The sequence below is a fragment of the Trachypithecus francoisi genome, unplaced genomic scaffold (assembly GCF_009764315.1).
Source record: "Trachypithecus francoisi isolate TF-2019V2 unplaced genomic scaffold, Tfra_2.0 Lachesis_group12, whole genome shotgun sequence".
Classification (NCBI taxonomy): domain Eukaryota; kingdom Metazoa; phylum Chordata; class Mammalia; order Primates; family Cercopithecidae; genus Trachypithecus; species Trachypithecus francoisi.
In genome coordinates, this window is record NW_022681457.1 from 5,231,825 (window position 1) to 5,256,666 (window position 24,842).

At 54.2% G+C, this 24,842-nt stretch overlaps 1 protein-coding gene across 5 annotated transcripts; it reads left to right on the forward strand.

Moving 5' to 3' along the window:
* The first annotated feature begins 1,985 nt into the window (after window positions 1-1,985).
* MED25 (mediator complex subunit 25) lies at window positions 1,986-24,842 on the forward strand. 5 transcript variants are annotated; one of them, XM_033224134.1, is made up of 18 exons: window positions 1,986-2,430; window positions 2,525-2,570; window positions 3,138-3,262; window positions 12,405-12,503; window positions 12,926-13,046; window positions 13,927-14,089; window positions 14,229-14,359; window positions 14,663-14,750; window positions 14,846-15,039; window positions 15,485-15,613; window positions 16,088-16,173; window positions 16,252-16,309; window positions 16,460-16,567; window positions 19,450-19,641; window positions 20,001-20,072; window positions 20,189-20,407; window positions 20,659-20,839; window positions 23,020-24,419. In XM_033224134.1, exons 1-18 carry the CDS (start codon window positions 2,297-2,299, stop codon window positions 23,262-23,264), a joined length of 2,391 nt encoding a protein of 796 aa, XP_033080025.1. In that variant the 5' UTR covers window positions 1,986-2,296; the 3' UTR covers window positions 23,265-24,419. The 5 variants fall into 5 exon arrangements, with proteins under 5 accessions (XP_033080025.1, XP_033080029.1, XP_033080026.1 ...); XM_033224135.1 differs by lacking the exon at window positions 23,020-24,419 and adding an exon at window positions 21,279-21,412 and having other exon boundaries at window positions 1,991-2,430; XM_033224136.1 differs by lacking the exons at window positions 1,986-2,430; window positions 2,525-2,570; window positions 3,138-3,262 and adding an exon at window positions 10,022-10,611 and having other exon boundaries at window positions 23,020-24,842.

A 24,842-nucleotide genomic window follows, 5' to 3' on the forward strand; every position in this document is an offset into this window, starting at 1 on the left:
AACCACCTCGCCCTGCTGAAGATTATGTTTTTAAATATTTATTGGCCATTCAAAATTGTGTGTGTGTGTGTGTGTGTGTGTGTAACTAGTCAGGTTTCTTTTTATTTGTTTGTTTTTGAGACAGAGTCTAACTCTGCCACCCAGGCTGGAGTGCAGTGGCACAATCTCAGTTCGCTGCAACCTCCGCCTCCCAGGTTCCAGCGATTCTCCTGCCTCAGCCTCCCAGGTAGCTGAGATTACAGACGCCCACCACGACGGCTAATTTTTGTATTTTTAGTAGCTGGAGTTTCACCATGTTGGCCAGGCTGGTCTTGAACCCGTGACCTCAGGTGATCTACCCACCTCAGCCTCCCAAAGTGCTGGGATTACAGACGTGAGCCACGGCATCCGGTCCTGGTCAGGTTTCTTTGTATTAAAGTAAATATAAAGTGGCAGGGCATGGTGGCTTACACCTGGGATCACTTCAGCCCACGAGTTTGAGACACGCCAGGGCAACATAGTGAGACCCCATCTCTACAAAAAATTTAAAAATTAGGCCAGGCGCGGTGACTCACGCCTGTAATCCCAGCACTTTGGGAGGCCGAGGCGGGCAGATCACGAGGTCAGGACATCGAGACCATCCTGGCTAACCCCATCTCTACTAAAAATACAAAAAACAAACAAAAAAACAAACAAACAGACAAACAAAACAAGCCCGGCGTGGTGATGGGCGCCTGTAGTCCCAGGTACTCGCGAGGCTGACGCAGGAGAATGGCGTGAAGCCGGGAGGCGGAGCTTGCGGTGAGCCGAGATTGCGCTACTGCACTCCAGCCTGGGAGACAGAGTGATACAACGTCTCATTAAAAAAAAAAAAAAAGAAATTAAAAATTAGCTGGGACTGGTGGTGCGCGGCTGTGGTCCCATCTGCTCTACAGGCAGAAGAGTGGCTCCAGTGCGAGCAGTAGAGGCTGCCGTGAGCCAAGATTGGGCCACTGCACTCCAACCTGCACAACAGAAAGAGACCCTGTCTGAAAAACTTAAAATTAAAATTAAAAAGATAATAGTAATGAAGTGTTTCTATTTTTCTATATTATTCATCAATAAGATTTGTGTAGCACATTTCTGTCAACAAACACGTTAGATAGATTTTCCCAGTTGGTAGTGTATTTTTCAAACTTGGTTTATGCAGTCTTTTTGGAAAAATTAATAAAGATTACGTTTTCTGACTTTGCTGTAGTGCTAAGAAACTCCATGACAGTCATTAAGATTTTTTTCCTTCAGATAGTTTCCGAGTTTCATTTGTTGCACTGACATTTTTAATCTACCTGGAATGTATTTATGTTTTAGGCCAGTTTCTGGCTCCTCTCCCCGAAAACAACGCTCAGGTGTTGCTAAGCAACCCACACTTGTTAGTGTTCGGCTTCTTTTCAGGGGGAAAACAACTGCCCTACCTTCCAAGTGGAAGCCGACCTTAAAGCGTTGCCTAGTAACCTCGTTTCCGCCGATGTGATTGGAGCCTTCTCGCCTCCCTCCCCCAGTCCGCGCGCCCGAAAGAACAGAATCAGAAACTTAATCTAACGGTTAGAAAACAAGGGCAGAGGTCCCGGCCCTGTGGCTCAGGCCTGTAATCTTAGCACTCTGGGAATCCAAGGCGGGCGAATCACTTTGAGGTCAGGAGTTCGAGAACAGCCTGGCCCACATGGTGAAACCCTTTCTTTACTAAAAATACAAAAATTAGCGGAGCCTGGTGGCGGGCACCTGTAATCCCAGCTACTCGGAAGGCTGAGGCAGGAGAATCGCTTGAACCCGGGAGGCGGAGGTTGTAGTGAGCCGAGATCGCGCCACTGCACTTCAGCCTGGGCGACAGGGCGAGACTCCCGTTTCGAAAACAAAAAACAAGAAAACAAAGGAAACAAAGCGCAAAAACGAAAACAAGGGCAGCGTACGCGTTGCATAGCAACCAGGTCTCCTGCCCCTCCCTTTGAGACAAGAGGCGGACCCAGACGCCCCGCTCAAAGATGGCGGCTGACTGAGCCGCTTTCAATTTATTTCGCTCTTCAGAATCCTGACAAGAATTCCGTCGAACCCATCAGGCCCCTAGAAGGGCTAACTATGCCCTTTCTGAGTCTTCCACGCGGTGGAGACGAAGGAGGAGGGAGCTAGAACGAAGCCTCAGCGCGTGCCCCGCACAAACACGGCCGCATTCCCAGCGGCCCTAAACCGCCCGGCGCGGGTGCGCGCGCAGCGCAGGCGCATTTCCGCTCATTCCGCGGTGTCGGCTGCGGCGGCTGTGGCGGTGGCGGCTACCGCACGGGGTATGGTCCCCGGGTCCGAGGGCCCGGCCCGCGCCGGGGGCCTGGTGGCCGACGTGGTGTTTGTGATTGAGGGTACGGCCAACCTGGGACCCTACTTCGAGGGACTCCGCAAACACTACCTGCTGCCGGCCATCGAGTGAGTGCCATTTCCGCGACTCTAACCCCGCCCTCCCATTTCAGTTTCCACAGCTTCTTGCCTGACTCCGACCTTTCACCTCTGACCCTCACAGGTATTTTAATGGTGGTCCTCCTGCTGAGACGGACTTCGGGGGAGACGTGAGTCTTGGGACTTCTGGGTCTGAGGGCGGAGGGCCTGGGGGTTTGGACTCCTGGGTCTGAGGGAGGAGGGGCTGGGAGACTCCTGGGTCTGAGGGAGGAGGGGCCGGGGGCCTGGACTCCTGGGTCTGAGGGAGGAGGGACAGGAGACTGGACTCTTGGGTCTGAGGAAGGGAGAAAGGGCTGGGCCTGGACTTCTGAGTTTGAGGGAGGAGGAGCTGGGGACTTGTACTCCTGGGTCTGAGGGAGGGGGGGCTGGGGGTCTGGATTCTTGGGTCTGAGAGAGAAGGGTCTGGGGGAGGAGGGGCTGGGGGTCTGGACTCCTGGGTCTGAGGAAAGAGGGACTGGGGCCTGGACTTCTGGGTCTGAGGGAGGAGGGCCTGGGGGGCCTGGACTCTTGGGTCTGAGGGAGGAGGGGCTGGGGCTGAGATTCCTGGGTTTGAGGAAGGAGGAAGCTGAGGAGTTCCTGGTTCTGGAGGAACAGGAAGCTGGGAACCCTGATTCCTTCTCTGAGGGAAAAGCGAATTGAGGTCCCAGATTAAAAGTTTTTCTGTTCTCCCCTCCCAGTATGGAGGGACCCAGTACAGCCTCGTGGTGTTCAACACAGTGGACTGCGCTCCCGAGTCCTACGTACAATGTCACGCTCCCACCAGCAGCGCCTATGAGTTTGTCACCTGGCTTGATGGCATTAAGTGAGCTTTTCCCCCACGTAGGGTGGGTTGGGGTTCCTGTGAGGGGCCGTGAATGAGGGATGGCTTGGGTTTGAGCTGCAGGAAACATCCCATACATTAAGGGATTGAAAGGACTTTGAGGGTGATTGTGTTTTTGTCAGAAGTCACTTTTGTGGCTTTTGTGTGCTCAGCAGTGTTGCTGAGTAGGAACACTGAGTAGGAATAGTGTTGCAGAAGTAGGAAAAACTTCCCATTCAGGGAGGCCTGGCTGAGCTCCAGCAGCCACCTTGTACTCCCTGTGTGATTGTCCCCTTTCTGTCCTCTCTTTTTCCATCTACCCCTGTTCTCCTTTTCCAGATGGGTGCATTGTAGCCTCAGTGCAGGGGGATGGGTCAGAGCCAGGATAGATCCCTCTGTGGCTTGAATCAGACTTTTTTTTTTTTTTCTTTGAAACAGAGTCTTGCTCTGTCTCCCAGGCTGGAGTGCAGTGGCACAGTCTTGGCTCACTGTAACCTGCACCTCCTGGGTTCTGCCTCAGCCTCCCAAGTAGCTGGGATTACAAGCACGCGCCACTATGCCCAGCTAATTTTTTTATTTTTATTTTTTTTGATTTTTAGTAGAGACGGGGTTTCGCTATGTTGGCCAGGCTAGTCTCGAACTCCTGACCTCACGTGATCTGCCTACCTCAGCCTCCCAAAGTGCTGGGATTACGGGGGTGAGCCACCGTTGCAGGATTGAGGAGGACAGGAGAGAGCCTTCCGGTTAAAGCAGAAGAATCTTTCATTGAGTGCACTCAGGCCCAGGCAGACTCACGTCCAAAGACGGCCTGGAACAAAGACAGCACTTGACTTTTATACACACTTCACAAAAGGGGGTGGGCTAGCTTGAAGCAAGGTTACAGTGGCGTGAAAGCAGGGATACAGAGGCAGGACAAAGACAGTTAATCAAATTGTTGTAACAGGTTTATAACTCAGGATTACACATAACCGTTGCTATGCAACCCAGATGTCTGTTATCTAGGTTTGCCTAGGCACAGGCTTATCCGATAACCTTCACTATGGTGCCCAGGCAGCTCAGGCTTCTCATGACCTTCACTGTACTTCTTAGATAAAACAGAATACTTGAAGTCATTAGTTACAGAGAACAGAAATCTATAAACTCATTCCATAAAACAAAGGAAAATTTGTTTTTTCTTCTCCCTATGTTGAGGGAGTGCTGGGAGAGTCTCCAAGAGCACATTAGATAATATTATCAAGACTTTTCCTGGGTCTGGGCTATGTCTGTTGCTGCCTCTCAGGCAAGTCAGCCTAATACAGTAAAACTTATTTCTCTTTCTTTTTAATTTTATTTTTCTTTAATTTCCTGCCTCAACACCACACCTGGCGCTGGATCAGATTTTGATAGTTGACATTGTAGACTCTGGAGTCAGGCAGTCTGGGGTCAAATCCTGGCTCTTCCACCACAGAACTAACTGTCAGACATGCCAGGAGTCCATGTACCCCCTGTGCCTAGTATCTCATCTCTGAACTGGGGATGTGGATAGTACTTGTATTGGTATTTCATTGTATTACTTATTCTTTTTTTTTTTTTTGAGACGGAGTCTCGCTGTGCCGCCCAGGCTGGAGTGCAGTGGCGCAGTCTCGGCTCACTGCAAGCTCCGCCTCCCGGGTTCCTGCCATTCTCCCGCCTCAGCCTCCCCAGTAGCTGGGACTACAGGCACCCGCCACCGTGCCCGGCTAGTTTTTTGTATTGTTAGTAGAGACGGGGTTTCACCGTGTTAGCCAGGAGGGTCTCGATCTCCTGACCTCGTGATCCGCCCGTCTCGGCCTCCCAAAGTGCTGGGATTACAGGCTTGAGCCACCGCGCCCGGCCTTATTACTTATTCTTAGCTGCATAACAGATTACCACCAAACTAACGGCTTCATACCGCAAACATTTATCTAATGCAGTTTCTGTGAGTCAGGGACACAGGAGTGGCTTAGCTGGATGATTCGACTGAGGGTCTCACAAGGCAATAGTCAAGAGGTCGGCAGGATTGCAGCCATCCAGAGGGTTTGACTGGCGGTGAGGAATCCGCTCCCAAGGTGGTGAGTCTGTGGCTATTGGCCGCAAGACCTCTCCACGGGGCTGCTTAACTGTCTGACATGGCAACTGGCATTCCTCAGATTGAGTGACCCAATAGAGACAGCAAAGAGGAAGCCCCAGGCCTCTTTTGTGTTTGAGGAGGGGTTTCACTCTGTCACCCAGGCTAGAGTGCAGTGGCTCAGTCATGGCTCACTGCAGCCTCGACCTCCTGGGCTCAAGCTCAAGCGATCCTCCCACCTCAGCTTCCCAAGTAGCTGGAGTAGCAGGGACTATAGCCAAATGCCAGCATACCTGGCTGATTTCTTTTTTTTTTTTTTTTTTTTTTTTGAGACGGAGTTTGGCTGTCTCCCAGGCTGGAGTGCAGTGGCCGGATCTCAGCTCACTGCAAGCTCCGCCTCCCGGGTTTACGCCATTCTCCTGCCTCAGCCTCCGGAGTAGCTGGGACTACAGGCGCCGCCACCTCGCCCGGCTAGTTTTTTTTTGTATCTTTTTTAGTAGAGACGGGGTTTCACCGAGTTAGCCAGGATGGATGGCTGATTTCTTAAAACTTTTTTTGTAGGTCGGGCATGGTGGCTCATGCCTGTAATCCCAGCACTTTGGGAGGCTGGGGCAGGTGGATCACCTGAGGTCAGGAGTTGCAGACCAGCCTGACCAACATGGAGAAACCCCGTCTCTACTAAAAATACAAGCGCTCCTCCTGCCTTGACCTCCTTAAGTACTGGAGTGCTGAGATTACAGACCTTAGCCGAGCATGGTGGCGCATGCCTGTAATCCCAGCTACTCAGGAGGCTGAGGCAGGAGAATAGCTTGAACCCGGGAGGTGGAGGTTGTGGTAGGCCGAGATCACACCATTGCACTCCAGCCTTAGCAACGAGAGTGAAACTCTGTCCCAAAATAAAAAAAAAATTAAAAAGAAATTTTTTTTTTGCAGTGGCTGGGCATGGTGGCTCATGCCTGTAATCCCAGCACTTTGGGAGGCCAAGGCGGGCAGATCACCTGAGGTCAGGAGTTCGAGACCAGCCTGGCCAACATGGTGAAACCCCGTCTTTACTAAAAATGAAAAAAATGGCCGAGCGTGGTGCCTCATGCCTGTAATCCCAGCACTTTGGGAGGCAGAGGCGGGCAGATCATGAGGTCAGGAAGTCGAGACCATCCTGGCTAACAAGGTGAAACCTCCTCTCTACTAAAAATACAAAAAATTAGCTGGGCGTGGTGTTGGGCACTTGCAGTCCCAGCTACTTGGGAGGCTGAGGCAGGAGAATGGCGTGAACCCGGGGAGGGAGAGCTTGCAGTGAGCCGAGATCGCACCTGGGTGACAGGGCGAGACTCCATCTCAAAAAAAAACAAACAAATGAAAAGAACCACATACAAAAATTAACCGGGTGTGGTGGCATGTTACCTGTAATCCTAGCTACTCAGGAGGCTGAGGTAGGAGAATCACTTGAACCCAGGAGGTGGAGAGATCGTGCCACTGCGCTCTAGCTTGGGTGACTGAGTGAGACCCTGTCTCAAAAAAAGAATTGTTTTTTGTAGAGTCGAGGTCCTGCAATGTTGCCCAGGGTTTACGCCATTCTCCTGCCTCAGCCTCCCGAGTAGCTGGGACTACAGGCGCCCACCACCTCGCCTGGCTAGTTTTTTGTATTTTTTAGTAGAGACGGGGTTTCACCGTGTTAGCCAGGACGGTCTCGATCTCCTGACCTCGTGATCTGCCCGTCTCAGCCTCCAAAGTGCTGAGATTACAGGTTTGAGCCACCGCGCCCGGCCCACATTCTTTTTTTTAACCTGAGACGGTCTTGCTCTGTTGCCCAGGCTGGAGTGCAGTGGTGGGATCATAGCTTGCTGCAGCCTCAACCTCTTGGGCTCGAGTGATCCTCCCACCTCAGGCTCCTGAGTAGCTAGGACTACAGTTGGGCACCACCATGCATGACTGATTTCTTTATTTTAATTCTTGTAGAGATGAAGTCTTGCTGTGTTGCTCAGACTGGTCTTGACCTCCTGGCCTCAAGCGATCCTCCTGCCTTGACCTCCCTAAGTGCTGGAGTGCTGAGATTACAGGCCTGAGCTGCAGTGCCAAGTCCACTTCTGCCATATTGCATTCAGTGTGCAGTATAAGCCTGTCCCGTTCAGTGTAGGAGGAGACTACACAGGGTGTGAATTGCAAGAGGCTGAATTGCTGGGTGCTGTATTGGTGGCTGGGTACCACAACCTCATAGGGATGTTTGGAGAATTAAGTTAGTTGATGATTGTTTAATACAGTTCCTGGCATGTATTAAGTGCTGTGTAAGTGTTTGCTAGGATTTTGTGCCTCACTTTCCTGGTTAGCAAATGGATAATCGTAGTGTGTATCTCCCTATTGTTAGAAGGGTCACAGGAGCTAAGTTGTGTACTGTGTTTCACTTAGGGCCTGGTCTGCAGTCAGGGTTCATTAAACAACAGCTGTTCGTAGTAGCTGCCGTTACCTCTGTACGCTTCTGGAGCAGGTGTTTGTTGAGCATCTGCTTTGTTCCAGAATGTGTGTACAAGTGCTGGGTGCAGGACATATAGTGAAAAGGTGACACAGAAGCTTTCCCTTTGTGATAGCTGGAATTTGTAGGTGACATAGAGCAGGGTTTCTCATCCTTGGCCTTAGTGACCCTGTGGACACAATCATTCCTTGTACTGGGGGCTGTCCTGGGTATTGTAAGATGTTTAACAGCGTCTTTGGCCTCTACTCACTAGATACCAGTAGCCCCCTCCCAAAGGTGTGACCACCAAAAATGTCTCCAGGCATTAGAAAATATCCTCTGGGAAGGAGGCGCAAAATGTATTCCAGTTGAGAACCACTGGGAGAGACTGTGGTAAGACAGTCTTGAGTGATGTTAAATGGAGACTTCTTGAGGCCCAGATCCGAGTCTGATGCACCTCAAGTCCCTGGCAGCCAACACAGGGCCTGGTAACACGGGAGGCCTTGGGTAAAATCTGTAGAATGAATGGAAGACACTGCATAGCCTTCCAGACCCAGCTCAGGTGTCTTATACACTGGGAAACCTTCCTGGTTCTTGCAGCCAGGTGCTTCCTCCTCTGCCCTCATGACCTGTCACAGCCCCACACCTCTGGACTGTGAATGTCCAGGTCCCTGGGTACTTCTGCCATTTGCTTCCAGCTGGTGCTTGGCACCCATGGGGCTTCAGGAGACTGGTTGAATAAATGAATGAATACAAAAACAACAAATAAATAGAAAAAATTAGCCAGGCATGGTGGTGCACACCTGTAGTCCCAGCTACTCAGGAGGCTGAGGTAGGAGGATCAACTGAGACTGGGAGGCGGAGGTTGCAGTGAGCCGAGATTGGGCCATCGCACTCCAGCCTGGGTAAAAGACCGAGACCCTGTCTTGGCAGGGGGAAAAGATGGAAGGAAAATAGAACCAGTGTCTTTCCCATAACATTATGACAACGCAGTTGTTCATTCATATGTTCACTCATTAATTCAACAAATGTTTGTGGAACAAACTGTCCTGGGTACCAAGGAGTTAGTGGGCATGAGACAGGCAAGGTCCTGGCCCTCATCGAGCTAGTATTTGCCTGGGTGACAGGCTGTGTGCAGGGAGCCTTTGGTCATGGCTGGATGCTCTTAACATTCACTTTTTTTGACCAGTACCTCCTGGGGCTCCAGGCACCTGTTAGCCCATGAAAGTGGGCAGCAAAGACTCCGGGGAATGATACTGGGTAGAACAAATGGGAGTAAGTTAAAGGACTTGGGAGCCCCAAGTCAGAGCCCACTTGTGTCACCTAGGGGGCTTTTAGTTTTATTTTGTGTCTGCCACATCAAGGGGTTTGTTTGGAATTTAGGCTTATCATAAACTTGATGATATTTTAGCCATATTTTGCAGCCAGCCATAGTGTTCCCTCCGTTCAAGTTTTTCACATTTCTTTGATGAAATGTTTATTACATGTCGTCCTTTGAACTTGTAGCAGATAACTTATACTTAGTGTTCAGTAAGAGAAAAGCAAGTTTTAGTATCTCAAACTGGTTAGTTTATCACACTTTTCCTCGTAAGTGGTTTTTTTTTTTTTTTTTTTTTTTTTTGAGACGGAGTCTTGCTCTGTTGCCCAGGCTGGAGTCCAGTGGTGCAACTTCAGCTTACTGCAAGCTCTGCCTCCCGGGTTCATGCTATTCTCTTGCCTCAACCTCCTGAGTAGTTGAGACCACAGGTACCTGCCACCACGCCTGGCTAATTTTTTTTTATTTTTAGTAGAGACAGGATGGTCTTGATCTACTGACCTCGTGATCCGCCCGCCTTGGCCTCCCAAAGTGCTGGGATTACAGGCGTAAGCCATCGCGCCTGGCCCTTCATAAGTTTTTTTTGTTTTGTTTTGTTTTTGGGACAGAGTCTCTCTCTCTCTCCCAGGCTGGAGTGCAGTAGTGTGATCTCGGCTCACTACAACCTCCATCCCTGAGGTTCAAGCGATTCTCCTGCCTCAGCCTTTTGAGGCAGGAGAATCACAATGAGCCATTGCACGCAGCCACTTCCAAAACTTTGGGAGGCTGAGGTGCGCGGATCACCTGAGGTTGGGAGTTCGAGACCAACCTGACCAACATGTAGACACCTGTCTCTACTAAAAATACAAAATTAGCTGTGTGTGGTGCCACATGCCTGTAATCCCAGCTACTCGGGAGGCTGAGGCAGGAGAATTACTTGCACCAGAAGTCGAAGTTAGTGGTGAGCTGAGATTGTGCCATTGCCCTCCAGCCTGGACAACAAGACCAAAACTCCATCTCAAAAAAAAAAAAAAAAGTTTATCACCCCAAAGGGACACCTCATATGCTTGAAGCGCCTGCTCCTCATTCCCAGCCAGGGTGCTTTTGGCTTGAGTCGCAGAAAGGCCCAGGAATACATTGGCTTAATGTCACCTGTAGCAGAAAGGCTGGGTCCAGAGTTGGTTCATCCCAACTCTTTGGGCACAGTTGAAGTTCGTGTGTGCGAAACTGTCTTGCATGGCGAGGAAGAGGAAGGCTGGGAAGTGTGTGGTGGGTTGGGAGCAGCACCCGAGTACCCTGAGAGCGGGAAGAAGGCTTCAGGCCTCAGTGTGCTCACTGGCCAAGCCGAGTGGGACCTGAAAGAAATCAGTGTGAGAACTCAGACAGGAAGCGGAGAGCCCCGCCGCATGGCCCTGCCAAGCCTCCAGTGCACTGAGTACTCAGCAGACAGTTCCTAGGCCTTGTGTGACCTGGGGCTCAGACGCCTTGGTGTCTCTCATGGAGGACTGCACACGGTGTGGAGAGAAGCTTGACAGCTGCAGTATCAGGTGATCTATGATGTGATCAAGAGCAGGCCCTAAAATTAGGTGGCATGTAGGGAAGGCTTCCTACAGGAGGGCACACCAGGATGGGTGTCGTAGCTTCACTGGATTCCATCTGGGCCGGAATGGGTGTGTTCCAGCACATGCAGAGACCTGGATGTCTGGGCTTCATCCGTCGAGAGGACCTACAGGCGCGGGCATGGAGCAGGAGAGCAGGGTGCAGGACTCAAAGGCCTCGGTTGTCAGGCCGATGCCGGGCCAAGGGCCTGGGTTGGTTCTAGCCTTGATGGACACGGTTGGACCTGTAGCCGTTTGTTCATTTAGCTTACATTTCCTGAGGCCTCCCACGTGCCCCACTGTGGTGGGCAAGCCTGGGGGTGAGAGAGGACTCAGACCCCATCCCGGCCTTGGGGGAGGTAGGGTCAGAGACCACACTTCAGAGGGACAGGGCCCTCAAGACCCTCAGAGGAGCGCTCAATCTCCACACACATCCTCTGCAGCAAAGATCAGCCTCTCACAACCGTGTGACCGGAAGAATGGTGGCAACCACAGCTGCCCTTGAGGAGAGGCCATCCCCAGGCCACAACCCGTGTGGGACAGATGCTGCAACGCGACTGCAGATCGGACGGAGGAGAAACGAGAGTCTGTGTGTGTTAGTTTTCCGGGCTACTGTAGCAAAGTATGAGAAACTGGCCAGAAGAATGGAAATTGATGTCTCAGGGTCCTGGAGGCTGGAAGTCCAAAATCCAGGTGGTAGGGCCAGGCTGTCTGAAACCTTATAGGGGAAGGGCCCTTCTGCCTCTCCTGGCGCCTGGTGTGCCCAGACCTTTCTGGCTGAGGCTGCATCACCCATCCTCACGTGGCCTCTCCCTGTGTCTCTTTGTGTCCCTGTGTCTTCCCTCTGTGTGTGTGTCTGTGTCCACGTTTCTCCTTTTCACAGACACCAGCCATAGTGGATTAGGGCCTGCAGTTTAACTCGATTACCTGTGTAAAGATCTTTCCAAGTCAGGTCACCTTCTGAGGTACTGGGACTTAGGACCTCAACCTGTCTTTTTGAGGGGGGCACACTTCAACCCATAAGACTGGGAGGACAGAGGAGGCCCCTGTCTCTGGCCGGGAAGGTGAAGTGGGGCCAGGACTGATTTGGAGCAGATAGTCCAGAGAGGGAAAGGGACAGCAGGAGGCTGGGCAGGGAGTCAGTCACTCCAGGGTTGGAGTCAGCACAGGATCCTAGGCTTGGGGTTCCCAGCCCTTTCCCATTCCCTCCCAGTCCTCATGATTAAGACAACACATGTCGGCCGGGCGCGGTGGCTCATGTCTGTAATCCCAGCACTTTTGGGAGGCCGAGGCGGTCGGATCATGAGGTCAGGAGACCGAGACCATCGTGGCGAACACGGTGAAACCCCGTCGCTACTAAAAATACAAAAAATTTGCTGGGCGTGGTGGCGGGCACCTGTAGTCCCAGCTACTCAGGAGGCTGAGGCAGGAGAATGGCGTGAACCTGGGAGGCGGAGCTTGCAGTGAGCCGAGATCGCGCCACTACACTCCAGCCTGGGTGACAGAGCAAGACTCCGTCTCAAAGAAAACAAACAAACGCACACAACAAGTGTCCCCTGTCCTGTCTGGTACTGATGCTGTGCTAGCATCAGGGATCGGGTAGGGAACTCAGCGGTGTCCCTGTCATCCCAAGGTGCATACTCCAGGATAGGGTGGGAGACAGCATGGGAGCAGGCTCTTCAAGCATGGCCTGGGGGCAGGGGTGATGGCAACCCTGGGGGCTGACCGCTCTGCCTCTGCAGGTTCATGGGCGGGGGTGGCGAGAGCTGCAGCCTCATCGCGGAAGGACTCAGCACAGCCTTGCAGCTGTTTGATGACTTCAAGAAGATGCGTGAGCAGATGTGAGTGCCCCCTCTGCCCAGGCTGGGTCAGTCTCTCTCTGCCTGGCCCGGAACCACTTTGCCTGTTGAGTGGCTCTACCTCTAGCCTCACCCTGTAGAGCATGGGCTCTGTGTCCCCAAGCACGCTGAGCCAGGAGGCTGCAGGTGTGTTCTTGGGGGAGGTCTGGCCAGTGCCTGGTCTCAGCGTCCCCATCAGGAAGCAGTGCCAACTGTGGGTGTCACTCCTGCGTGCCCTGCCTGCTGGGTGACGGAGAGCACATCCCAGAACCTCTCAGAGCCTCAGTGTTGTCAGCTGTAAAGTATGGGCATTGCTTCTGATTCCATATGAGGCGGAATATGTGCGCCTCCACTGGTGCTGGGTCTGGGTTCCTTCTCAGGGCCCCTGTTGCTGCCGGCTCCATGTCTTCTCTCATTCCTGGTAGTGGCCAGACACACCGGGTCTGCCTCCTCATCTGCAACTCGCCCCCATACCTGTTGCCTGCTGTTGAGAGCACCACGTACTCTGGATGCACAACTGAGAATCTCGTGCAGCAGATTGGGGAGGTGAGGACTCCAGGGTCTGAGGGAGGAGGGTCTGGGGGCCAGGAGTCTTGGGTCTGAGGCAGGAGGCACTGGGGGTCTGGACTCCTGGGTCTGAGGGAGGAGGCACTGGGGGTCTGGACTCCTGGGTCTGAGGGAGGAGGCACTGGGGGCTTGGACTCGGGTCTGAGGGAGGAGGCACTGGGGGTCTGGACTCCTGGGTCTGAGGGAGGAGGCACTGGGGGTCTGGACTCCTGGGTCTGAGGGAGGAGGCACTGGGGGTCTGGACTCCTGGGTCTGAGGGAGGAGGCACTGGGGGCCTGGACTCGGGTCTGAGGGAGGAGGCACTGGGGGCCTGGACTCAGTCACAGAATAGTCACAGACTGGTGACCAGCTTTGCTTACTCTCTTTTTTTGAAACAGAGTCTGGCTCTGTTACCCAGGCTGGAGTGCAGTGGTGTGATCTTGGCTTACTGCAGCCTCTGCCTCCTGGGTTCAAGCAATTCTCGTGTTTCAGCTTCCCGAGTAGCTGGGATTATAGACGCCCGCCATCACGCCCAGCTAATTTTAGTATCTTTAGTAGAGACGAGGTTTCACCATGTTGGCCAGGCTGCTTTCGAACTCCTGGCCTTACGTGATCTGCCTGACTCAGTCTCACAAAATTCTGGGATTACAGATGTGAGCCTCCACACCTAGCCCACTTAGTCTTACTGACAAAACTAGAACCCAGAGTCTCCTGGGGCAGGCAATACTAGGTTTCAGGGTCTCCTGCCTCAAAGCCCGGTGGGAATTGTGGTTGTAGGACTGGTGCTGTCCAGCCACACAGCAGCTGTGGTAGATTGAGGGCTGGCCCCAACACCCCTATGGAGGGGGCACATCATGACCGCTGGGCCCCTCTCCTGTAGCGGGGGATCCACTTCTCCATCGTGTCTCCACGGAAGCTGCCTGCACTTCGGCTTCTGTTTGAGAAGGCAGCCCCCCCGGCCTTGCTGGAGCCGCTGCAGCCTCCCACAGATGTGAGCCAGGATCCAAGGCACATGGTGCTGGTTCGGGGGCTCGTGCTGCCTGGTGAGGCCTGGGCACTGCGCGTGGGGATGGGGGCTCGACGTGTTTCCCCAGCTCCCTCTGACTTGGATTTTGGATTTCTCTCCCCTCTCTCCATCTTGAATCCCTTCTTTCTGGGGTTGGCCATCCCTCCTGCTCTCAGTTGGGGGTGGCTCAGCCCCAGGCCCCCTCCAGCCAAAGCAGCCAGTCCCCCTGCCTCCTGCCGCACCCTCTGGTGCCACTCTATCAGCAGCTCCCCAGCAGCCTCTGCCCCCCGTCCCCCCGCAGTACCAGGTATGGATGTTTCCAGGAAGGGACATGTTTCTGGGGACTTGCTGGAGCCCTGACCCCTGGGGAGAGATCTAGTTGCATGTTGGAGCTTGTGGCATGATGGGAGTCCCATGGGACATTGGAAGGGTGGGACTCCTGGGGCCATGGAAGCTCATCTGCTGGGTGATGGGTGTCGTGAGCTCCTGAGCTATCCCAGCTGGGGCAGCTGTGCCTTGTGGGGCCGTGGGTGGTGTGGCCTCGTGGGACACCAGGACTGGAGGGCCATGGTCCTCACCAGTCCCTTTCCTTCTTCCCTTCTACCCACAGGTTCCCGGGAACCTGAGTGCAGCTCAGGTGGCCGCCCAGAATGCAGTGGAGGCCGCCAAGAACCAGAAGGCTGGGCTGGGCCCTCGCTGTGAGTCCTGGGGCGAGGATGAAGGGTGGGCAGGGGCCAGGCAGGCCTCTCTCCACACACTTGTTCCTCACTTCCTCCCTTGGTCTCTCCCACAGTCTCGCCCATCACCCCCCTCCAGCAAGCTGCTCCCGGAGTGGGTCCCCCCTTCAGCCAGGCCCCAGCTCCCCCACTACCCCCAGGACCCCCTGGTGCCCCCAAGCCACCACCTGCTTCCCAGCCCAGTCTGGTCTCCACCGTGGCCCCTGGCTCCGGTCTGGCTCCCACAGCGCAGCCCGGGGCACCGTCCATGGTAGGTGCCTGCACGCCTCCTGCCCCCACTGCTTCCTCCTGCTGCCCACAGCTAGGACAGTTAGAGGATGAGTCATTTGCCTTCCAGGGGGGTGTGGATCTGGTGGCCCTGGGGCCTTGGGGGTTCGTGGTGCGTGTGCTACAGATGCCTGAGATGAGGGTCTGGGGACGGAATGGGGAGGCTCATGGCTCCAGGTGGGTCAGGGCTGTTCTGAGAAACCCAAGGAATCCCTGGGTTTGGGAGTCTGGGGCATCGCACAGCTTACGAGTCCTCGTATCCTGCAGCGTCCAAGCATTTGGGGTCCTGGGGCTGGCCAAGTGCTGTTCTGGGAACAGAGGAGCAGAAGAACAGGCCTTTCCTTCTTCCTGGTTTGCCCTCACAGGATGGCCCCCGGAGGCCCTCCTCTTTCCCCATTCTCATGGCCCTCCTTCCTCCTCTCTGGCAGGCAGGCACTGTGGCCCCAGGAGGGGTGAGTGGCCCTTCCCCAGCCCAGCTAGGAGCCCCAGCCCTTGGTGGGCAGCAGTCAGTCTCCAATAAACTTCTGGCATGGAGCGGGGTCCTCGAGTGGCAGGAGGTGAGGGGCCTGAGGGTCCATTGGGCACTTGGGACTCCTGGGGCCGTGGGGCTGGGCATGTGGGACTCATGGGTCAGATGCATGGGGTTTGCAGTGCTGGGTTTGGGGGCATTCCTTGGGCTGGACCCGTGGGATGCGGGACCAGGCCAGGAGCCCCATGGTGTAGTGGGACTTGCGGTACAGATGAGAGTCCCCATGCAGAGAACCCAGAAAAGCCTAGGATTTGGGGCCCAGAGAAGGGCCCAGGCGATGTAGCACCTGGGGCACAGTGGATTGTGGGATTTAGGGGCCGGGCATGTAGCCCTAACATTTGAGGAACTGAAGGTTTGCCGGTCTGGAGGAGGGGCCAGGGGCTCATGGGACTTAAACTGGGGAACATCCTGAGCTTTGGGGCCAGCAGGCTAGGACATGAGGGCTCAAGGGGACTGAGGCTTATGGCCCTTTTTGCTTTGACATGCTCTTTTTCCCCCTCAGAAACCCAAACCTGCCTCAGTGGATGCCAACACCAAGCTGACACGGTCACTGCCCTGCCAGGTCTACGTGAATCATGGCGAGAACCTGTAGGTGACTCTCGGGTGTGGTGCGGTGGGGCTGGGGCTGGCCCCCTCCTCACACCTCTCCTGGCATCACCCCCCCAGGAAGACCGAGCAGTGGCCCCAGAAGCTGATCATGCAGCTCATCCCCCAGCAGCTGCTGGTGAGTGGTGGTGGAAGGCCAGCCCTGCTGCCGGGCAGCCCTCACCCTACTGTCTCTTCCCTGTTCCCTGCCCCACCCCCACTCCCTGCCTCGTGTCCCCACCTCACTTGCCCACACCAACATGCCAGCTGACTTCTGTGTCTCCCGCAGACCACCCTGGGCCCTTTGTTCCGGAACTCAAGGATGGTCCAGTTCCATTTCACCAACAAGGACCTGGAGTCTCTCAAAGGCCTCTACCGCATCATGGGCAATGGCTTCGTGAGTCCAGGGCATTGGGGGCCGAGGGGCATTGACTCTTGTACTGCTTTCTGCTGACCTTTGAAGGGAATCCCAGAGTGCCTGGGCCCACGGAAGCCGTTTTTGATGGTTGGGTGGACTTCATGCCCTTAGGTTCCTCGCCTTTCTTCTAGAGCTTTGACTTTTATTATAATCATCGTATGCACCAGACTGAGGGATATTCCACATTAAAAATGTGAGATGGATGTGACTGGAGCAGTTAGGAGGAAGCTGTTGATTCTGGCATGGGTTTATGGGATGTGTTCGTTTCCTGTGGCTGCGGTAACACATTACCACAAGCAGAGGGGCTCAAAACAACAGAAACGTGTTCTATCCCAGTTCTGGAGGCCAGAAGCCCAAGGTCAGGGTGTCGGCAGGACTGCGCTCTCTCTAGAGGCTCAAGGGAAGGCCTCTTCGTTGCCTCTTCTGGCCAGTAACCCCAGGCTGCAGGTGGCATCACTCCAGGGTCTTTCTCGATCCTGTGGCTGTCTTCCCTCTGTGTATGTCTCCATGTGGCATTCTCTGTATCTCTGTGTCCCTGTGGTTAGAAGGACATCAGTCATTTTGGATTAGGCCCCATTTTCCTGACCTCATCTTACTACAACTGCAAAGACCTTCTTTCCAGATAGAGTCACCTTCACAGGTGCTGGAGAGTGGAACCTCAGTTTAGCTTTCTGAGTTTGTTTTTTGAGACAGAGTTTCACTCTTGTCACCTAGGCTGAAGTGTAGTAGTGCAATCTTGGCTTGCAGCAACTTCCGTCTCCTGGGTTCAAGCGATTCTCCTGCCTCGGCCTCCCGAGTAGCTGGAATTACAGGTGCCCACCACCATGGCTGGTTAATTTTTGTATTTTTAGTAGAGACGGGGTTTCACCATGTTGGCCAGGCTGGTCTCGAACTTCTGACCTCAAGTGATCTGCCCGCCTTGGCCTCCCAAACTGCTAGGATTACCAGTGTGAGCCACCGCGCCCAGCCTCAGCATAGCTTTCTGAGACACACAGTTCACCTTGTAACTCGGGGAAGGAGCAGGTCAGTTACTTCTGTGCACCAGGCACTCCTGCAGGAAAGAGGACCTTACGGGGATCTCCTCATAGGATCCTCACAGAACCGTGTGAAGAAGGCATTCCTGAGAAGAGTGCTTCTGGGTGCAAATCACATAGTTTTCCAAACAAATAGATAATTGGGGCCACTCAGAAAACATTTTCTCTTATGATTCTGTGAGTCAGCTGGGCTCAATGGGCCATCTCGCTGGGGGACTCTCATGGGGTTGCCATCAGATGGCAGCTGAGACTCTGGTCGTCTGAAAGCTTGACTGGGCTGGATGTTCAAAATAGGCGCTCCTCATAGGCCGGGCGCGGTGGCTCTCGCCTGTAATCCCAGCACTTTGGGAGGCCGAGGTGGGCGGATCACGAGGTCAGGAGATTGAGACCATCCTGACTAACACGGTGAAACCCCGTCTCTGCTAAAAATACAAAAAATGAGCCAGGTGTGGTGGCGGGCGCCTGTAGTCCCAGCTACTCCGGAGGCTGAGGCAGGAGAATGGCATGAACCCAGGAGGCAGAGCTTGCAGTGACCCGAGATGGCACCACTGCACTCCAGCACTCCAGCCTGGGACAGAGCGAGACTCCGTCTCAAAAAACAAAACAAACGAACAAAAACAGCTCCACACACAGCACTGGCTGTTGGCTGGGGCTTGGCTAGGACCGGCCATCCCAGTGTCTGCACATGGCCTGTCCACATGGCCACACTGTGGCAGCTGGGTTCTGAGAGGACAGGCGTTGTAGGAGCAGGCATTTATTTTTTTGCACAGAATAGGACATCCAGAGGGGGCCAGCTATTGGGGTTGGTTTCATAGGTCTGTGACATCAGGGGCAGGTCCCTGTGATTCTCTTGACCTCTCCTTTATAGTCACAAGGTAGCTCCCATGGCTCCAGGCATTCCGTATGCTTTCACGAAGGAGGGGAGGGGGGGCTGTGTATTTCCCTTTCTTCAAGACAGCAGAAACTTTCTCAGATTCCCGAGCAGGCCTCCCTTTCACCTCCTGGCCCAGACCTAGGCCACTGGGCAGCACCTAGTTGATGGGAGGCTGCCGGGAGCAGATATCCATGACTGTCTGGGGCTGGGACATGTTGCAGCCCCAGATGGCATTGGGAATGCAGGGGAGGAGGACACTTGGATATGGATTAGGCAGCTAGCAGTGTCTATCTCAGGCAGGAAACCGAGGCTCAGAGAAGTCAGCTCACTTGGCCAAGGTCAGCCTCGCCTCCCTCAGGAGCCCCTGCCCTGAACGCTCCATGTGTTACCCCCCTGATGACCAGTGATGTTTCCTGGGTGCTTCCTGTGGCTGAGCCTCGGGCAGGGCTCTTGAGGCACAGCGACCCTGTGATGTGGGAGCACTCCCCATGGGGTACACTGGCCAGTGCTGAGGCCTGGAGGATCTCTTGAATACCTGGGATCCGACACCACCGTTGTTCACAGGCCTGTGGGTACCGCGCTCTGCAATCTAAGCCCCTCTGTCACGGCTGTGACTCTCAGCAGCCCTTTAAGGAGGCCGCCGTGGCATTTAATGCCCAAGGAAACTGGGGCATCCCATGAGGAGCAGGTGATGGCCAAAGGTTGAGGAGCTGGGTTCCAGCTCTTTCTCTCCGCTTTCCTTCTCAGTGGGCAGCCAGAACCCTAGCTTGCCCTGAGTGCCTCAGTTTCTGTCTCTGGAGCAGCCCACAGCACACCTGTTCTCCTCAACCTTCTATAGCAGAAACCTCACCTCCCCTTGCCCAGGGGGCCTCTAGAATCTTCTGGAATGGGGAGGGGGTCGGGGCTGCCTCTTTCAGGGCATAAATGGTTCTGAAGAGCTGTTGTCCACCCAGGCGGGCTGCGTGCACTTCCCCCACACGGCGCCCTGTGAGGTGCGCGTGCTCATGCTCCTGTACTCGTCCAAGAAAAAGATTTTCATGGGCCTCATCCCCTACGACCAGAGCGGCTTCGTCAACGGCATCCGGCAGGTCATCACCAACCACAAGCAGGTCCAGCAGCAGAAGCTGGAGCAGCAGCAGCGAGGAGTGAGTGGTCACAGTCCCCAAACCAGCACTCCCACCCCCTCCTGCCCGGGCCCCACATGGACCCCCGGGATCTCCAGGACCACAGACGCCCACCCTTCTCCCAATACATGGCACCCTCAAGCTAAGTCCCACTCAGATTTTCTTGCAGTCTCTCTCCTTTTTCAGCACCTACATCAAAGACTTGACACAGAGCTTCCTACTGGGGACCTTGGAGCGTACAGCGTCTCTCCCAGACCACTCAGCCCCAAAGAGAATGTCCCCATCTCCTTACGCGTTCCCTGCAGGGCACAGGTCCTCCTGCCTCAGGTTCAGGACGCCACCACCCTCAGTTACTGACCTGCCCCTCTCTCCTCGTGCAGATGGGGGGACAGCAGGCACCCCCAGGGCTGGGGCCCATTCTGGAGGATCAAGCGAGGCCCTCACAGAATCTGGTGAGGACAGGGCTGGCGGAGTGGGGGCTGGGTGGGGGAGGCCCCAGAGGCTGCTCTCTGTGCCTGCAGGAGGGACGTGAGGCCCGTCTCCCTCACCCTGTGTCTCTTCCCACCAGCTCCAGCTACGCCCACCACAGTCCCAGCCTCAGGGTACTGTAGGGGCCTCTGGGGCCACGGGGCAGCCCCAGCCCCAAGGTACTGCCCAGCCCCCCCCAGGTGCCCCCCAAGGCCCTCCTGGAACAGCTTCTGGCCCACCCCCTCCTGGACCCATCCTTCGGCCCCAGAACCCTGGGGCCAACCCCCAGCTGCGAAGCCTCCTCCTCAACCCGCCACCGGTGAGATGTGGGGGTAGGGTGGTGGGAGTTCCAGATCCTGGTCCTGTTGTCTGGGAGGAGGGAGGTTGACTGTGGTCAGTGGGTGTGAATGGAGACCCGCCCAGGGCTTTAGGCAGAAGATAGACCACCTCCTCTCCGTCCATCCCCTGCCTTTGAAGAAAACCTTCCCCTCACCACTAGCTGATGCAATCTCTGGGGAGGTGGAGAGTCTCTATCAGGAGCCTCTGAGCCACTCTCTTGTGTTCTCCCAGCCGCAGACCGGGGTGCCCCCACCCCAGGCCTCCCTCCACCACCTCCAGCCACCAGGGGCTCCTGCACTTCTACCCCCACCACACCAGGGCCTGGGGCAGCCCCAGTTGGGGCCCCCACTCCTTCATCCACCACCTGCCCAGTCCTGGCCCGCACAACTTCCCCCACGGGCTCCACTGCCAGGTAAGGGGACCCGGGGGAGGGCAGAGGTCTGGACTGAGTGTCCCAGCAGCTCCTGGGCTAGAGCACCGAGACCAAGTGCTCCTGGGAAGTAAAGACATAGGATCCAAGAATGAGGGTTTCCCCCACGGGCTGCAGAGCTCTGCGGACTCTGGGAAAGTACAGCCCATGGGTCCAAGGACCTAGTGGGTTGAGAGTGTTTCCCATGATCCTCCTGTGTGTGCTCCTGGGATTGCTGGGAAATGTGGTCTTAGGGCCAGAGAAGTAGTTTTGGAGAAGGGCTCCCAAAGGCTCGTGGGAAACAGCGTATTTGTAACTAGATGGGGTTAGAAGGTGCTTCTGTTGGGTCCCCCAAGGGCTGCCTAGAAAACTTAGTGCCTCTGGGTCCTCCTGGGCCCAAGGGCCTACTGGGAGATGCAGTCCCTTCCCCACTGCCCCTCAGGTCAGATGCTGCTGAGCGGGGGTCCCCGAGGCCCGGTCCCCCAGCCGGGCCTGCAGCCCAGCGTCATGGAGGACGACATCCTCATGGATCTCATCTGAATCCCCAACACCCAATAAAGTTCCTTTTTAACACACGCCCCGGCTCCCGTCACTGACATCCCCCAGGACTGGGCAGGAGGAAACCCCAGGGGGCATCTCTGTCCTTGTTCTCACTTCAGCAGACATCCCTGGGGCCCTGGGTGGGTGACGCCGGGGCCTCCGCGGTGAGTCAGAGGCAGTCTGGTGCAACCTGGTTCGTGGGAGATGCAGGGACAGGCAGGCAGCACTCAGGACTGAAGCTCTTATGGAGGTGGCGGGGCACCATGGGAGCCTGGAAGAGGTGTCTGACCCAGCCCCAGGTCCTCAGAGTCTTGAAAGGAATCAGCTGTCAGGCCGGGAGGGAAGGAGGTGAGGGGTGATCTGGGTGCAGGGAACAACAGAAACTTTGAATACTCAAAGACAGGAGGAAGCCTGGGACGTTGAGAGGAACAAGTTGATGGATGCTTCTGGAGCATGAGTGTGTAGGGAGCTCATGTGTAGAGAGATGGGCAGGTGCAGAGTTTGAGGAGCTCAGATGCCAAACTGAGCAGCCCATGGTTTGTCCTGGGGACACAGGAGAACCAGGAGACTTTGAGCGGTGGGGCGGGCCTAGGCTGGCTCTGGATGTTAGAAAGAGCCCTCTCAGCTGTGGAGCGTGATGAGACCAGACAGGAGACCAGGAAGGGTGAGGCTGGGTGGTGGGGATGCTGGGGACTCGGGTAGAGGTTGGCTCCCGGGGTCAGGCGTACGTGATGGTAGGTGGTGGGGCTCCTGGGAGAAGGAGCTGGTAGTAAGTGTACGTGGTCCAAGGGATGTCCAGGTGACAGGTGCCATGTTGGGAGCTCAGGACGTGTCCTTAGGGGACAGCGTATGTTTGGCGGTTCAAGCCACAGAAGCAGACAAGATCGCACATGGAGAGAGGGTGGTCCCTGGGTCCACATCAGAGACTGACCTTCCAGGGCTGTGGACAGGAAGACGGTGGGTCTGTCCCCAGGATGGAATACCCAGCAGGGAACAGGTTTGGGATGTGGCAAGGTGAGGGACCTAAAGGATGGCCTCAGAGACATCCTGAGGGCAGGGGATCCAGACAAGCTTGGAGCGCAGGGTGGTCTCTCCTGGAGGTGGAGAGTGTTGTCTGTTGTCGGACTCTGGACCAGTGTTGCTGACAGCACAGTCCATGCCTGGACCACCAGCATCCACATCATTTTGGATGCTGGTTAACGTACAGATTCACGGGCCCCACCCCAGGAGAGAGATTGCAATCTGGTGGCCTATGGGCCATGGTGCAGATGAGTTTTGTTTGGCCTTCCCTGTGTTAGCATATGTGGCATTTTTTTCTTGAGTTAGTTATAAAAATCAGGTTAATTCACACACACACACACACACACACACACACACACAAAATCTGCAGTCTTGGCATCTTTTGACAAGTCAGAAGAATTGGCACCCCTGGGCCCGCCCTTCTGCCTGGCAACAACGGGCTGGAGCTGCCCTTCTCCATGGGGCGTGTGCTCTCCGGTTCGCCACAGTCCCCACCACTCCCTCTTGGCTCCCCCGTGAGGCAGAGAGTCACTGCCTTTGTCACAGGGCTTGCACTGTGGTTGTTCTGTGGTAGCATTCAGAGGAAAGTGAAATCTTTCTTGTACTCATGTCTCTATCACAAGCGGCAAAACGAAAGAGAGAAGGAGAGGGCCGCGTGTTTCGAGAAAAGTGGGAGCGAGCCTATTTCTTTGTGGAAGTGAAGAGCATGCCTATGTGTTTAATATGCAAACAAAACGTGTCTGTGTTGAAAGAATACAACCTGAAACGCCACTACGAATCAAAGCATAGCAAGAGCTACGACCAGTACACAGAGCAGACTCGAGACGCCATCCTCAGCGAACTGAAAAAGGGACTCAAATGTCAGTAGGGTTTGTCTTGAAAAGCGAATTAACAAGTGGTGCGGCAGTGGTACGCCGTTCCGGAATCACGTGAGAAGAATGACCTGGGCATTCAGAGCTACAGCAGATGGCGAGTTGATAAAGGAGCAGAGTGACGTGTCCTTTACAGAAACACATGACTGTTGAGACCATTATTTAAGTCTAACGGGCATTTGCGTTGCACAGTGAGTTGGAGATAACTCGGGGGATTTACAAGTCCAGTTGCTTGAAAGAGTCAAATTGATTGTGGCCTTTTCTTTCGCTGCTCATAAACTATTACCACCCAGTTAGCTTTATTTATTTGTGGTGTTAAGAAACTTGATGTGACCGAAGAAGTCTGTGGCATGGTGCCAAGGCGGGCCCAACACTGGGAAAGGACTCATTTTTTTTTTTTTGTATATTGAGAGAAAAGAAAAGTTTCACATAGACTGGCCAGAGTTCTGAAGCACAACTACAGACAGCTGTCATGACAGGGGGACTTGACAGGACACCTTGATCCAAGGTGACAGCATTTGGCAAGGACACGGAAGTTGGGTCGTTGCATCCATCATCAGGAGTTGACTTGTTCTGAGCAGCTGAACAGAACACACCGTGATGCTCTCGACACTTCCGCTCCTGGGCCTTAGTCACGAGTGAGTTGATGATGACTTGACCTGAGAGATTTGACAGAAGCTCTGTGACTTGGTTGTGGAAGAAATCGGAACTGTACAAGTTAATCAGCTTGGTTCATTTTAAATCAAGCAAAAGCCACAGTGGGTTCCCCTGAGAAGGTTAGTCAAAGACTTCTGGTCAAGGTTATGACCGTTCTGAACACTGAATATTTCTCCGCAAGGATGTCCACAAACAGCTACTTGAATGTAAGATGGTATATTTTTGGTCCTGGCAAAAACGGGGAATCCACCAGCAAGGAAAAAAAACGTTTACTCTTTCCTACTCCACAGTTGGCTTTCAGAAATGAAAGACGTGGCCCGGACTATATTCACCTACGTCCTGGGGTGGAAGACCAAATTCCCCCAAAGGCCCTTGGAATCCAGTCTCATGAGAAGGAATAGACACTGTCCAGTTTGCCTTTGTTGGTAAATGTTTCTTGTGTGAATACAGACCATAAATAGTAATTGAACTACGGTGCAATACGGCGCTGGTTCCGAAATACAAGTCTGTGTGAAGATGGTGAGATTCTACAACTATCTCCAGTAGTTGTCCTGAATATCCATGTTTGGGAGTACCCACGCTTATGAACAGCTGTATCCGTTATGAACCTGAATCAAATTAAACATTGTTCCCAGTTTAAGGATTCAAGGCTGAATTCTAAACTGCCCATCCCCACCGTGCCACCCCAAGGCCTGACACATCTTGGTGTGGAAGGGAAGACGCCAGCCAGCCTTTTGGCTTCAACTCAAAGGCGCAAAAAGAATTATGAAAGAGAAAATTTTAATAATTAAATATTTCTATTTTTCAATTTGTATTTTTTCAATTTTGAATTTAAAAATATAAACTCCAGTATCATCCATGTTTGTATTATGTTCCATGCATTCACCATAGTTCAGTAAAGATCCGATTTGATGATA